The sequence below is a fragment of the Meriones unguiculatus genome, chromosome 20, assembly GCF_030254825.1.
Source record: "Meriones unguiculatus strain TT.TT164.6M chromosome 20, Bangor_MerUng_6.1, whole genome shotgun sequence".
Lineage (NCBI taxonomy): Eukaryota > Metazoa > Chordata > Mammalia > Rodentia > Muridae > Meriones > Meriones unguiculatus.
In genome coordinates, this window is record NC_083367.1 from 30331527 (window position 1) to 30346729 (window position 15203).

A 15203-nucleotide genomic window follows, 5' to 3' on the forward strand; every position below is an offset into this window, starting at 1 on the left:
ATAAATAAAACACTACAGTAACAGATATAGAAAGATGAAGTAAAAAGACATCAAAATCCAATGGCAAGAAGCACCTCCACCATATTTTGGCTATAATGTATAGAAAGCCTATGCTGAGAAAATTAAATTCTGGGTATGGGAGCTGCAGAAAGTGTACTGTTACAGGTGGAAATGAAAGGTACCAGAGAAGACCTTACAAAGTTAGGTGTGGACTTGGAATTCAAGGGGTAAAAGATTTCCAAAGGAGTGATTTTGTTATAGCAGTAAAAATGACTGGTACATGGCATATAAATTCAGAAAGAGAAGCTACAAACACTGATGACTAATATTGAGGCTAAAGACTGAAGTTTTGAAAGAGCCAAGAAAATTACATGATTAATTTAGTGTGTGTTTCTATATGTGTTGAATGGAAGACCACACATAAACCTGGCACTCTACCCCTGAACTATACCATAAAGCCAACTTAGTAATTTAGCCACTTGATTTAGCAAAATCTCTGATGAAAGTTCTCAAAGAGAGAAAGCAGAGGTGTAGAACCCAGGGATGAGAGTCTAGAATGTTCAAAAGAAGAAAGGATGAGTGTCAGCAAAAACAGATGTTGCCCTAAAAGCAAGGAAGAACTTTAAGTTCTGGTCCCATCATGACAGTACATGGTGCCAAAACCTGCACAAATCTGAGGGAAAGACATTCCTGCAAACATTTATACTTATTTGTGTAGTATGTTCTGAAGGACAAGGATAAAGGCAGGGAGATGAGAAGGAAGCTGCTGCTATAATCGAGGTGAGAAATGATAACGGGTCATGATCACAGCAGTACAGTATGGATAGGAAATGGCCAAATTATGAAAATGCTGTCATCAGACTTGGAGATCAGTTAGATATGAAGTGTAATAGTGTCTAGGATTAAGTCCCACACTTCTGGTTTGAGCACTGAAAGACTGGGGTTGTCAATGCCAAAGATATTGAAAACAGAAGAATGGATTGAATATAGAAAGCATCCTGAGTATGATACTACTTGAACGGTATCTAGCTTAGGGATTGCTTTAATCAATGCATGATTAATGAACGAGGCTCCATTTTTATTTGTGATGTTTTAAGTAGCTAACCAAACAGTGAGGAACTGGCTCTCCTTAATCAGAAATGGACAAAGCCATTTTCATTAGGTTGATTTAAGCCAAAATAGGCATTTTCCTGTCATGATGATCACAGTCTAACTCTCTAAACTGTAAGCAAGCCCCCAGTTAAACACTTTATAAGAGGTGCCTTCGTGTCTCTTTATAAATAGAACAGTAACTTAGAACATTCTTGATCTTTGATTCTTTATGTGAGAGAAAAGGTATGTCTCCATCTCCAATAGTAAAAATTTTATACAATTTGAGTTATTAAGCACCTTTGATTTGAGTTCTGGATTTTAATATTTAGGGAGTCCAGAGAAGCAAAATCTCACATACTACTTATTTTTATTTGCTTCATTACTTTATCATAATAATTTTACAATTATACATTAGTATCACACCATGCATAAGTAATGTTATTACTAGTATTTTAATTTTCTGTTTTGTTTTGTTTCTCAAAACAAAAAAAAAGCCATGGTTGTCCTAGTACTCATGGAGATCTGTCTGCCTCTGCCTCCCGTGTACTGGAATTAAAGTTGGACACCACTACCACCTGCCCTATTTTAAACATTTAAAAAACAAATTATGTAGTGGTTTGAACAAAAATGGCTCCAATATGCTCATATATTTGAATGCATAGTCAATGGAAAGGAACTGTTTGAGAAGGATTAGAAAGATTAGGTGTGGCCTTGTTGGAGGAAGCGTGTCACTGGGAGTGAGCTCTGAGGCTTCAAAAGCTCACAGCAGGCCCGGTGTTTTCCTTTCTGCCCATGGATCAGGATGCAGCTCTCAGCAAGTGCTCTAGAGCTGCCTGCATGCCACCACATCAATAACTAAACTTCTGAAACTGCACAAAAACCCTTTCTCTTGTAAGGGTTGCCTTGGTCATGGTATCTCTTCACAGCAATAGACCAGGGAATAGGACACATTGCTAATTAGTTTTGCTCTGAGCAGATGTCGTGGATCTGTAAACTACCAAAAAGTAACTGAAAACTACCAAAAAGGGCTAAGTGGATTTTAACTGTAATTTGATTATTCTTCTTTGTAAGTAAAGAAAGTGTACACTAAAAATGCTCTTTCATTTTTTAATTTTGGTATCAGTGTATGTGTGCATTTATAATGTATAGGGGGTCATGTATGCAGGTCAGAAGACAACTTTGTAGAGTCCTTTCTTTTCTTTTGCCGTCTTTACATAGGTTCAGGGTAATGGAAGCTTTGATTGCTTTATAAACTCAGTTGTTATATAACTATGTTTTTGTTTTAATCCAAAGTATGGGATTTTAGTTTGAGTTTTATTTTGCCCACAGCTGATAGTTATTTCATGTGCAGTTTGTCTTTTGGCAGCTGGTAACAGCCTACTTAGTGCCTCTCTCAGAAAGGGGTGTGGTCTAGGACTTGGGGAGGGTATAAAAATCAGAACACAGTGGTCTTTTCTGAGACTGAGACTCCAACCAAGGACCATGCATGGAGATAACCTACAACCCCTGCACAGATGTAGCCCATGGCAACTCAGTGTCCAAGTGGGTGCCCAATTAATGGGAACAGGGACTGTCTCTGACATGAACTGATTGGCCTGCTCTTTTATCACCTTACCCTGAGGGTGGAGCTGCCTTACCAGGCCACAGAGAAAGACAATGCCAGAAAGGTCTCAGCAGGACAATGCTGAGACCTGATGGGCTGGGGTCAGATGGAAGGGGAGGAGGACCTCCTCTATCAGTGGACTGAGGGAGGGTCATGCGAGGAGAAGAGGGAAGAAGAGTGGGATTGGGAGAGGATGAGGTAGGAGGCTACAGCTAGAATACAAAATGAATAAATTGTAATTAATAAAAAATAAATAAAAAATAAAATTAAAATTAAAAAGTAGGGAAAAAAAGAACCATTGACCCTAAACAGCTGGGAGAAGTAAAGGGGTCTGCATCCCCTCTCCCGACTAAACTCTCTCCTACATAGGGTTAGGAGGTTGGAGGAGAGGTAGAGGCATAAGCGTTCCCCCTCCCAAAAGAAAGTAGAGTTTTAAAAACAAGCACTGCAGTTCAGAGATCCAACACAGGTCCTCAGGGTTTCATTATCAGCCAGTAAGCACCACTGCCCACTGAGCCGCTCTGAAAGGATATAAACCTATACAAACAGAATCAACCGGTTAATAATATTTTAAAGGTCCCCAAAGGCATTTGAAAAAGCCCCTTAACCACCTTTCATGTACTATCATTAATGAGGTCAATTACATCAATGCAAGTTTAGAGTAAAACATTCAAAGGTTGTACTTTTCTCAAAGTTTCTAATAATTTTATTGGTATAGAAAAAAAAACATGATTGTTAGCTGTACAAATGATCAGAAAGCTATTATACAAGGCAGTGCTATAAAGCCTATAAATCTAATTCTGAGAGCACATAGCCCCTACATGGAAATCCCTTTATCCATCTTCTAGTGAATAAGCTGTCAGACCTTTGTATAAATTAACAGTGGAAACAGAACTCAAGGTCCTCAGCTTTCCCACCATCTGCATAACACTGAGTCTTCAATTTCTGTTTTTGTGACCTATTACCTATTCCCATCAGTGGTCTCCCTTTCATTACCTTTTTTATAGACATTACCACACTTAACATACTAAAATCAAATAAATCATTATTGTCTTACTCCCATAGCATTGGCAACTGAATGTATACTGACAGCTATCATTCTTTACTTCCCAGCAGTGTTTGGTACTCATTAAATATTAAAAATTATTTGCTGAATTAATGAATTTTAATCCTAGTAGAGAACACCTGATTACAGATATTGTAACCAAGAACTGTAATAAGTGTTGTTACTTAAAATCGCGTAATATCATGCCAAAACAAGAAATGAAAACTAAAAATCTCAGCAGGTTTCTTTAATGTATTAGTCTTTACATTTATATACATAATACTATTCGACATTGGCACATGTAGAATTAGCTTTCAACACCTCATCTCCCTTCAGTCACTACCGTGTGTAGACACCTCTAAAGGACAACTGCCAATAAACACTAACTAAATGATATGCCGACAGTGTTAGCACTGTGTTAGCATGACAAACGTTTTTATCTACATCTCTTTCTACATTCAAATCAAGTCTTTTTTCATAGTAAGACTGGATCTAGCCACTATTTACTTTTGTTTTCCTCTCATTTAAAAAAAAAAAACCAACCATACATATGACAACAGTATCTCTCAGTTTTAAAATAATATAATATAAATTTGTGTTTCTTCCTTGTCTCTTAATGGGTAAAACTGCACATAAATTTTGTTAAGATAACCATGTTGCTGGTTACTATAAATTCTCATTTAGAATTACATCAAAGTAGTTCCCTCTCATCTAAAGCTTCACCTTCTGTGATCTAACTTTTATAGTTTTGTTACCTACGGTTAACCCAAAATATTAAATGAAAGTGCCAGAAATAAGTAATTCATACTTCTTAAATTACATGCAATTCTGTACATAAAAATGAAATCTCACACCATCCTACTCTATCTATCCCACCTGGAACAAGAATCATCCACACTGTCTGTATACATTACCCACTTAAAGTAACCACCTCAGTTATTCGATTAACTGTCATAGCATCACAGTAGCTGTATTCAACTTAATATGGGAACAAAGCGCAATCATGAACATTGGCAGTATTTTAAATGTACACTGCTATCACTGTTCTATTTCATTATGATTGTTACTAATCTCTTCTTGTGCCTGTTATAATCTATCTAAGGTATGCATATGACAAAAAAGCACAGGATACATTATAGGGTTTAGTATTATCCTGGGTTTCAGGTACTCACTGAGAGACTCAAAGAATATCTTCCTGATGGCTAAGAGGATACTAACAAGTCTGTGTGTGTGTGTGTGTGTGTGTGTGTGTGTGTGTGTGTAACATATATAATTGTTATTATCATCAAGATCAGAGAACAGTGGTGGCATGGAATTCTTTATTTTGAAAATTTATGTGTAAGACTGCAGAACTATAATAAAATGGCTAATTTCTTTTTCTCCTTCACTGTAATAAAAGTTCTGATTTTTAATCCAAGTTTATTCATCATAAATTATTATTAAGAGCCTTAGTAAAAGAAGCCTTAATTTAAAAAAAAAATACAGGATATATCTTGATTAACAGGATTTGAATTAAATGGACTTTTAGCTATAGTACCTTAAGCATAAACCCTACACAAATGAGCATTAAAACAAAGAAGTCAGTGAGTAAGGTCTCACATAGCTATATGGAAGATGTAAGAAAACAGATATTCAGAAAAATGTAAGGCTACTCAGTGGTAGTGTTGTGTATAACCCAGCAAACTTTCAGACAGCAATTAGCCCTCAAAGAGAGCAAGACAATAGCTCATCCTGAAGCAGGTTAAAGAACTTGTCCATGGTTTACATTTTTTTTAGCTTTTCAAGCAAACATTCAACCTGTAATAAAGAAAAGAATAAACATAAACATGGTTCATTCTATGTATCATTGTGTCTGTTAGATAACTGTCCTTGTGACACCAAAGTGCAAGGAAGTACATATTTTGTTCATAAAAATATCTTACAAAAAAGAAATGACATAGTTTTATAAACTATAGTAAATGTACTCTATAAAAACAGGAAGATTGAAAGGGACATTAAATACTAAAGTTTCCACTAGAAAAGAAAAATAAATGCGACATTAATGATTTCTTAAACTAGATATATAACAAAAAAGGACACATCACTGAATGAAATAAGTCATTCTAAAAAGGTTGTAGCCTGTGGGATTCCAATTATTAAAAAATGTGAAGGCCCAGTGCAGTGGCATATGCCTTAATCCTAGCACTCCAGAGTCGGAGGCATGCAGATCTCTGTGAGTTTAAGGCTAGCCTGATCTAAGTTCCATGAGAGCTAGAGCTTCACAGTGAGACCAAGTGTCAAAACAAACAAACAAGGAAGGAAGGAAGGAAGGAAGGAAGGAAGGAAGGAAGGAAGGAAGGAAGGAAGGAGAAAATTTTGGAATCATTAAAAAGATCAGTGGTAGCTACAGAATAGAAAGGAGACTAAAACAGACAGCAAAGCATAGAGGATTTTTAGGGAAGTGAATCTATTCTGTGTGAACCTACAATGGTGTATACATACATACATACACACACACACACATATATATAATAAGATTTATTTATTGTGTATACAATGTTCTGTCTCCATTTATGCCAGAACAGGGCACCAGATCTCATTATAGATGGTTGTGAGCCACCATATTATTGCTGGGAATTGAACTCAGGACCTTTGGAAGAGCACCAGGGCTCTTAATCTCTGGGCCATCTCTCCAGCCCCCACATCATATATTTGACAAGACCTACAGAAACCAGAGCAGTAATAGTGGATCCTGAAGCTAAGGTCACTGTTGGTTTTTGATTGTAATACGTATACCACTACACAGAGATATGATAAGGAGAAAGGCTGTATGTTCAAGCAGAGGAAATGCATTCAATCCCCCAGTACTTCAAAGCAAGAACATGAGCTTTTAAAAAAAAATCTGTATATGAACTTTCAAGTAAGAAAAGCCAGAATTGAGATCCAGATCTGAATTCATTTTTTATTCTTGTTTTACTTTGATATTTTTGTTTGTTTGCTTTTAGAGCTGGGCTTCCTGGAAGTAGCTGGCTGTCCTGGAAGTAGCTCTGTAGACCAGGCTACTCTTGAACTCACAGAGATCCACCTGCCTCTGCCTCCTAAATATTGGAACTAAAGGCAAAGTGCCATCACCACCCAGCCCAGATCTGAATTCTTAAAGCTCTGTTTTTCTATATATGTCTACCTCTCATGCTATAGAATCAGATTGCTCAGAAAACTTCTCAAATTAGAAATATTATTTGGAACTTGGAATTGTAGCATGAGCCTATAATCCCAGCTCCCTCAGGAGACTATGGTAGGAGGACTCACATTTTCAAGGCCCGTCCAGATGATAAACAAGACCTCATTCAGAGGTGTGGGTGGGGTTGAGATATATTAATAGAAAAAAATGCCGCCTGCTGGCATAATAAAACCCTAGTTCAATATTCATCAATGCAAAAACAAATAAATTAAAAAATAAATGTATACATTTTCTGGGAGCATTTTGTTAAAATAAGCGGTCAAGCCAAACATAACTCTGTGTCTGTCTAGTGCTATCAAGAAAAGAAAAACAAAAACAAAAGGAACAAACACTTTAAATATGCTGGAATGCTGCTGGCATAACACTATTACTTACTGTGACAAACCAGTAAGAATTTGGCCTATACATCAATTTGGATAAGAAGCCAAACTCTTTGACTGGTGCTATAACATGAAGGTGCAGATGAGAAATGGAACAGAATGGTGGCGTATGGAAACCCATTCTGAAACAGAACAGATTATTGACAAGTCACTTCTCAATTAGCTTGAAATTACATTTAAATCATATACAATTAAAATTATCCAAGGTGAGCAAATTTCCATTCATAGATCTTTTATTGTTTCATAGATATTTTATTGTTTTCTTTATGCTCAAGTAGTCCCAAAGTCCCTCATGCTGAAGTTCATAGACAATTCACACCATTTATCAAAGAATGCTACATATAACCTCTAGAAAGTGTGAGTTACATTATCACTAGTCACTTCGGTACTTAGCGTAATAAGCTTAACTCTGCAAAGATAGGCTCCTATAATGAACCTCAAAGGAAATGTACTAGACATTCAGGGAGGGTTTCTTTAAGGCATAGCCAGTAGATGGCAGGCTTTCACTTTTAAAAAAATTCCAACATTTCTGTATTAAGACCAAGGAACCATTAAACAAACTACAACAAACAAAAAAACCTTTTGTCATCAGATAAGGTTCTTGTTAAATACTAAAACAATTTACATGATATTTGTCCATTATTTCTTAATTTACAAAACATTTATAAGATCATTCTTTTAAATAGAAAAGCATTTAAACTCTTAAAATCAATTTAATTCTATGGACTTTGTTCAAACTTTGTTAAATTTTAGAGTTCAGCTCAGCAAGCAATAAGTTCAAATTAGATTTATGCTAGAAGCCTAGTGACAGTGTGTACATGTGTACATGTGTGGCTGGGTGTCATGATCTATATCATCTGTCTTGAGACACGACTTTTCTCTCAACCTGGAGCTAGAGCGGCAGCCAGCAAGCCCAGATGCTCCTGTCCCTGCTCCCAACCCTGTGAGGACTACAGGTCAGCATGCAGCCATGCCTGGCTTTTGAGCTGAATTGCAGGCACACAAACTTGGGACCTCAGGCTTACATTGCAAGCCCTCTTACAGAACGATCTCCTACTCCCAACGTTGTATTTCTAAACTATGTAAGTCTGTGTAAGTAAATTCACTTTACCTAATTTTATAGGAATTAACATACAAAACTACAAAAAGGGAAGAGTTGTAACCATTTTAGCAACATATACTTGTCTGTTCAAACTACAAGCTTTTCAGAAGATGCTAAGGCATGAAAAAAGTATAAAATTTATACTATCGATGATATTACTTAAATTTGATGAAATGTATTAAATTTAATGAAATACTTGAATTTGTCCTCTCAGTTCCTCCTTCCTAGGAATACTACACCTGAAGCATAAATTCTGCCACTGCTGCTTCCCTTCTCCTGAAAAGCAAAGTGCAGAAAAACCAGTAATTAATGTTAGTTTTTACCCAAAACATACATACCTCACATCTGTGAAGTCGGTGAAATTATTCCTTTCAAGAATAGCTTTTCCAGCAGCTACCATGCTCTCAACTGTAAGACAGGAAAGAAACTATATTATACTATGATATACAGTACACTCAATAAAATTTTACTTCTTTTTAGATACTTATTTTGTCTTTACTTACCTTTTCCTGGTATTTTTCTTAAATTAATTACTTTTTTTTGTGTTTGTATGTGTCCAAGTGTATGTCTGTGTACTATGTAAAAGCCCACAGAGGTCAGAATAGGTGTCAAATCCCATGGAACTGGAATTACAGACAGTTATAAGCAGCCATGTGGGTGCTGGGAACTAAACCCAGGTCCTCTGGAAGAGGTCCTCTGCTCCTCTGTTCTTAACCTCTGAGCTAGCTCTTCAGCCCCCTTTTTGTTGGTATCATAAAGCAGACATTGAAGTTACTGATTTTGAAAGTCACTTTCTTCTGTTTTAAAAGATTTATTTATCTGTGTATGCCTCTGCGTGTGTGTGCGCACACGCACGTGTGTCAGACACATGAGTGAAGATGACCATAAAGGCCAAAAGTGTGTCAGATCCCCTGGAGCTGAAGTTATAGGCAATTGTGAGCAAGCAAAAATAGTGGATGTTAGGAGAAAAAAAAAACTCTGGAAGAGCAAGAAGCACTCTTAACCACTGAGCTACCTTTCCAGCGCCTTGAAACTTATTTTCTAACATTAGCATTCAAATTTTCCTCCAGGTACACTAGCCATAGTCCACAAATTTTAACATGTTGTGGTTTTATTTATGTATAAACTCAACATTTTCTTCTTTGATTTATTTTGGAATTATTTAAGATACATTATTTCATTTAAAACTTCTTCTTTGACATGTTTGTTTAAGAACTATTTGGAAGTCTGTTTAACAAAAAACTATTTGTTGCTGTGCTAAATATCTAATTTAATTCCATCACCTTCCGATAATATATTTTGTATGATTTCAAACACATTAAATGCTACTTTATTTTGATGCTTAGAATATGGTCTACTTTTGTGAACATGTGCTCTTGAAATCTGTGAGTCTCAGTAACAGTAGGTGGATGTGACAATTATAAATTTGTTTATAATTTTCCAGGTACATATTATTTCTCTCACTTTATAAATTACATAAAAGTTAAGTACAACAACTTTAAAGATTTTGATATGAAAATATTCAAATAAAGGTAGAGAGGAGACAATATAATGAAACTTCAAATGCAGCCAGCTTCAAAAGTTACAATTCTGATATGTACTAGCTATAATTAAGTAGTTATTACAGTAGCTTCTAATCTCCATAGAGTTACCTTACCTTGAAGTTAAAATAAAACTTCCTAAGAGGTTATATGGTCTCCAAGAAATAGCCAAAGAATGAATTAGAAAAATTTAGTAATAAATACATAATCAATCAGGTATAGGTTAAATATTATATCTACACGTGTAAATGTTACCCTGTAATAATAAATCATATACGTTCTAAAGTGCATGAACTCCAGATAACTAAAAGATTTCATAGTATTTAGAAACAAGTTTCAAACTGGTAACCTACAAGCACCTACAATCACAAACAAGTCACCTACTAGCTCATGAACTATAATACTACCTCAAGATTTTCCATCTAAGAGTTTTCTCATTCATCTCCAGAATGTCTGGCCTGATTTAGCTTTGTTATAGGCTATCAGACAGTACGGCCAAACTAATCCAAGACCCTGGTGAGAAAGGCTGCTAAAACAGACTTGAAATAAACTGCAAAATATTTTAGGAAAAGATATCAGAAAAAAGTCAAAGAAAGCATTGAGGAGGAAATACAGAATAACTGAATGAAACAAAATTCAAATCTCCCTTTCAGAAGCAAAAAATTCAAACCCAAAACTAAACTATGGTGCTGACTTACCTGCATCTGACACTATCAGGGAGCATACGCTCGTAATACATCATAACTTGTTTATAACTTCTCATCATATAATCAACCTCAAAGTCAGGAAAACCATCATTTAAAAAAGCACAAAGCAAAGCCAGGCATGGCAGCATATGCCCAACTTTAATCCAGAACTCTCGAGGCAGCGGCAAGCGATCTCTGTGGGTTTGATGCCACCTCGAACCAAGATACTGAGAGCTTGTCTTAAAAATAAGATAGTATAAAGCACCATTCATTATCTCTTGAAATTTTAAAAAATTAAATATTACCATATCTGAAATTGGTTTCAAATTCACTGTGGCTGGTTAATATATATATATATATATAACCAAAAAATATGGCCATGAGTTACTAATTTAGTGTGACAAACAGGAAATCGTGGTGTTATTTTTTAATTGTTTATTTAAATAGAATGTTTCAAGGAGTCTTACTTTCTCTTTGATTATTTGACTAGACCTTTTTAATTGTCAGTGCTGTATTTAAAGACAACTCAGAGTAATGCAGCCACAAGGAATACTGTGAATATCTTACCCAATTCTATTTGATCTCTATTTAGATCCTTGCAGTTTTTAACATGCTTCTTTGGCACCACAAGATAATGGTGCAGCGCCGCTGGTTTGATATCTTTGAAACAAGCTAGGTCTTCATTCTAAAGAGAAAGGCATATTAGTTAGTAAATTAAAACACCAAACTTCCCCAAAACTATTATGCTCAGCTATGACTTAACCACTATAGATCTATGGAAGGAAAATGGTGTTTAAATTACAATTTAAGCCTAATGAGCAATTTCATAACTGTGCCTTACTTAAATTTGAAAAAACAAGTTTTAGCTTCTGTCATGAGCAATTTATGATATTAAGTCAATTTCAAGGAACAATTATGACTAAGGTTCATTAAAACTTTCTCATCAGAATCTCAATTTTAGTGGGGGTGATGATGGTGACAGTGGTGGTGCACACCTTTAATCCCAGCATTAGGAAGGCAAAGGCAATCCTGGTCTACAGAGTGAGTTCCAGGACAGCCAGGGCTATACAAGGAAACCCTTCACAGAAAAAAACAAAAACAAAAACAAAAACAAAAAAACTGTTTTAATTTTCATTATACATTTTCCCATCCCTACTTTAAGCTTTCTTCACTCAAAATTAAAAGTTAATTCAAAAAAACATAGTTTTTTCTCAGCAAAATCCCCTGAATGTACTGTTATCCATTAATTATCTATTCCAGGAATCAGAATTCAGTATCATGAGAACCTCATGCCACGCTATTAGTATTAGTTATCTAAGATAACAAACACAAACACTACATTTTGATCCATTTTAAAACAGCCTTTCTAAGGAACTGATATAAGCACTGATACTGATGGAATGATCTGGAAAAGGCTAAGATAAAACCACTAAATCCTGGGCTAGGGAAATGGCTTAGCAGGTAAAGTGCAAGCTGCAAACACTGCGAACCCTCTTCAGATCCCCCGCACCACATGGAAAGTCAGGTGCAGATGCAGCAGTGCTGGAGGGCTCTGCTGAGCCACTGAGTCCAGCCAAATCTACACTTCAGGTTCAGTGAGAGCCCCTGCCTCAGCAATCAGGTTAACAGCAACGGGAGGACAGCTGGCACTCATCTCTTGCCTCCACATATGCACATGTACACATATACCACCCACTCACAGGATAAACTGTTTCTAAGTTTAAAGGCAAAGAAACTTGGTATTTCAGTTAGCTATTAACTGCATTTCTACTAAGTTTTAAAATTTTGAAACTGGTTCTGTGGTATTACTGTCTTCTATTGGTACTACCGAACCAACCATTATTTTTTTAAAAATCCAATTCCAAGAATATGTTGCCAAAAATTTGAAATTATATGTGTGTATACATATGTGCATTTTTTTTTCTTTCTTGTAGTGCTGGTGATCAAACCAGGCCTCACATGCTTACACACTTGACAAGTTCTGCTGCTGAGCTATACCTCCAGGCACACAGTTTTGTTTTGTTTTCCTTCTCTCTCTTTCTATCTATACAGGGTTTCTCTATGTAATCCCAGGTGTCCTGAAACTCTCTCTGTAGGCCAGGCTGGCCTTGAACTCACAGATCTGACTTTCTCTGTCTCCTGGGTGCTGAAATTAAAGGCATGCACCAGCATCACCAGTCTACAGTTGTTCTTCACAGTATGACTTCCCAGAGGGGGGGAAAAAAAAGAAAGAAGCCAATTGTCCATAGCTAACAGTGTTGGTAAAACTGCACAGTAAAGTACTGAATAGCTCTTAAAATGAATGTAAAGGATCCCTATAATAAAAGCAAGGACACAGGGTGGAGTGTACCACCACCACTGGGCTCTTTCTAAGAGACTCTTAAAGATAACTCCTATCAATACCATGAGCTATGAATACCAGCCATAGCATTTACGTATTATGTGTTCCTGTGCCTCAAACACAAATAAGACACTGCCCTTGGAACTGGTAAGGCCCTCGCTTAAAATATGTGGTATATCCTTTGCTTAAATGAATTCTAAAAATATGAGAACTTTACAAAGATCTGTGAGTTGAAGAATTTTCTGTCTTTTATTGGAAAGGTTTCCCAGACAAATTCTTCATGATTGCTGGTAGCCCTGATTATTCAAAATCAAATAATTTCCTCTGCCCTTAACTATATATGTATGCCACACCTTATATAAGCCCAATTAGTTCGGGTGTTTAGAACACATAGATTTGTAATGAGAATTTTAAATGCGAGACGATTAGTGCCTCTAAAAGGATTAAGTCTTTATGAGGCCGGATGGGATATAAAGAATGTGAGAGCCACAGGAAAGGCAGAGTTTTGTGGAATGATTTCCAGGCATGGCATGGCTGCTGCACTCTTGAACTCTCAGCAGCTAAGATTACCTGCACTTGATTTGCACAGGGCTGAACCTGTCGATATCTTGTAATGAAAAGGGGGGGAGGGGAGGCAGGGTTCATGAGGCCCTCAACGTTGAGGAAGGCGGGAGGGACATTTTCTTCAGTGGTGTAGTCACTTACAAGCCATGAGCTCTTAAGTAACAATTCGACTTCAGACCTAGTCCTGAAACCACACCCCAGCCTATTTTCAGCCAAACTCACACTTCTTTACCACGCCCAGGATCTGTTTTCTACTAGTTGTCTCCTCTCTACATTAAAATTAATGTCTAGGAAAGAGCGAGGCTCTCTATAATAAAAGCAAGGGCACAGGGTGCTGTTGTGTCTTAGATGCATGCAAAGGGTGCCTGGCTCTACCGCTACCATCTCTCCCTGAGTGGCAGCAAAGGCACCGCTGGGACACCTCTGGGTCCCAGAGAGAAGTCAGCCACTCTCTGGGTCCTGCTGATCCCCACATGGCAATGGTGCTGCGAGAAGGGACAGGCGGCCGGTCCCCACCCACCCAGGCCTGTCGCCGCCCACCTCGCAGTGTAAGAGTTCGGTGCTGGGCTCCTGGCCCGCCGCGATGCGACAGAACACGCAGTTGCTGTCAAAGTTCTCGGACTTCGAGGTCCCAGACGAGGACACCTCAGGTCCTTCCTTGGCGGCTAACACACAGTCGGGACCCGGCTCTCCATCTAAGTCCACCTGCATCTCAGCCATGGCGGCAGAGAGGCGACGTCAGAACCTCACCGAACCTGCTCGGCCCTTCTAGCGACTGGAAGTTGGCGCACGCGCAGGGGCAGACTACTGGTGAGGGAGCCCAGCGACCTTGCGCCGATTGGGAACCGGCTGCCTTCCGAGGGCGAGCACGGACGCCTCAGGGCTGGCCCCGCCCCCGCGCGTCGCGCCGGTGATGACGTAGTACGCAGCCCGGCAGCCCCCAACTCAAATGCTTTGCACTGCGTGCTGCTTGACCAGAACACTCGGCTTGGGAGTTGCCGGTAACCTTGATCTAAAGTGCGAAGGACGTTCTTTGTGTTTCCCTACACTGTATTACGGTTCCATTGTAAAAGAAAAAACAATCAAATGTACACATTTGATTTTTTTTTTTTGTAAGGGTTTGAAAGGATGAGTAAAATATGTAGAGCCTTGTCTGGCAAAGTGGATTTACCGTGTTTTCTGTGTACTTGTTCAGCCACAGTGATTTTAGGATCTGAAACTAAAAACGGCCAAACTGAACTTGACATCTGTTTACTTTTTGTTGATAATAGCACAGTGTAAGTTTAAAAAAGGGTCTCTCCTGGCACAAGCATTCATATACAAAGAAAAGACAAATACTCGAGAAATTACCTGCCGACTCTTCCGTATGTCTCATCTGGTTCATTGCAACAACTTTCTCTTGTTTCTCCTGATATTTAGGAGGAAAGGCGGCTAGGGGGAGAACAAACAACCTTTTAAACAATCATGCCCAAGGAAAAAGTACCAGTTCTTAAGTTAGATTGAACGCAGCTTTTCACAATTTGCTGAGCACCAAATATGCGCTGTATGTTTCTCTAATTGTGAAGCCACCCAGGGTTGCTATTTTTTTTATTACAACTCTACAGAAAGAAACAGATTCAGACTTTTTTC

At 37.7% G+C, this 15203-nt stretch overlaps 1 protein-coding gene across 1 annotated transcript; it reads right to left on the reverse strand.

Annotated features, from left to right (window-relative positions):
- Positions 1–3372: 3372 nt before the first annotated feature.
- Positions 3373–14467, reverse strand: Hint3 (histidine triad nucleotide binding protein 3). Its single transcript, XM_021648929.2, has 5 exons — positions 14115–14467; positions 11237–11354; positions 8781–8850; positions 7336–7462; positions 3373–5537 (listed from the first exon to the last, which is right to left on the reverse strand). The coding sequence occupies exons 1-5, from the start codon at positions 14292–14294 to the stop codon at positions 5502–5504; spliced, it is 531 nt and encodes a 176-aa protein (XP_021504604.1). The 5' UTR covers positions 14295–14467; the 3' UTR covers positions 3373–5501.
- Between the last annotated feature and the right edge of the window lie 736 nt (positions 14468–15203).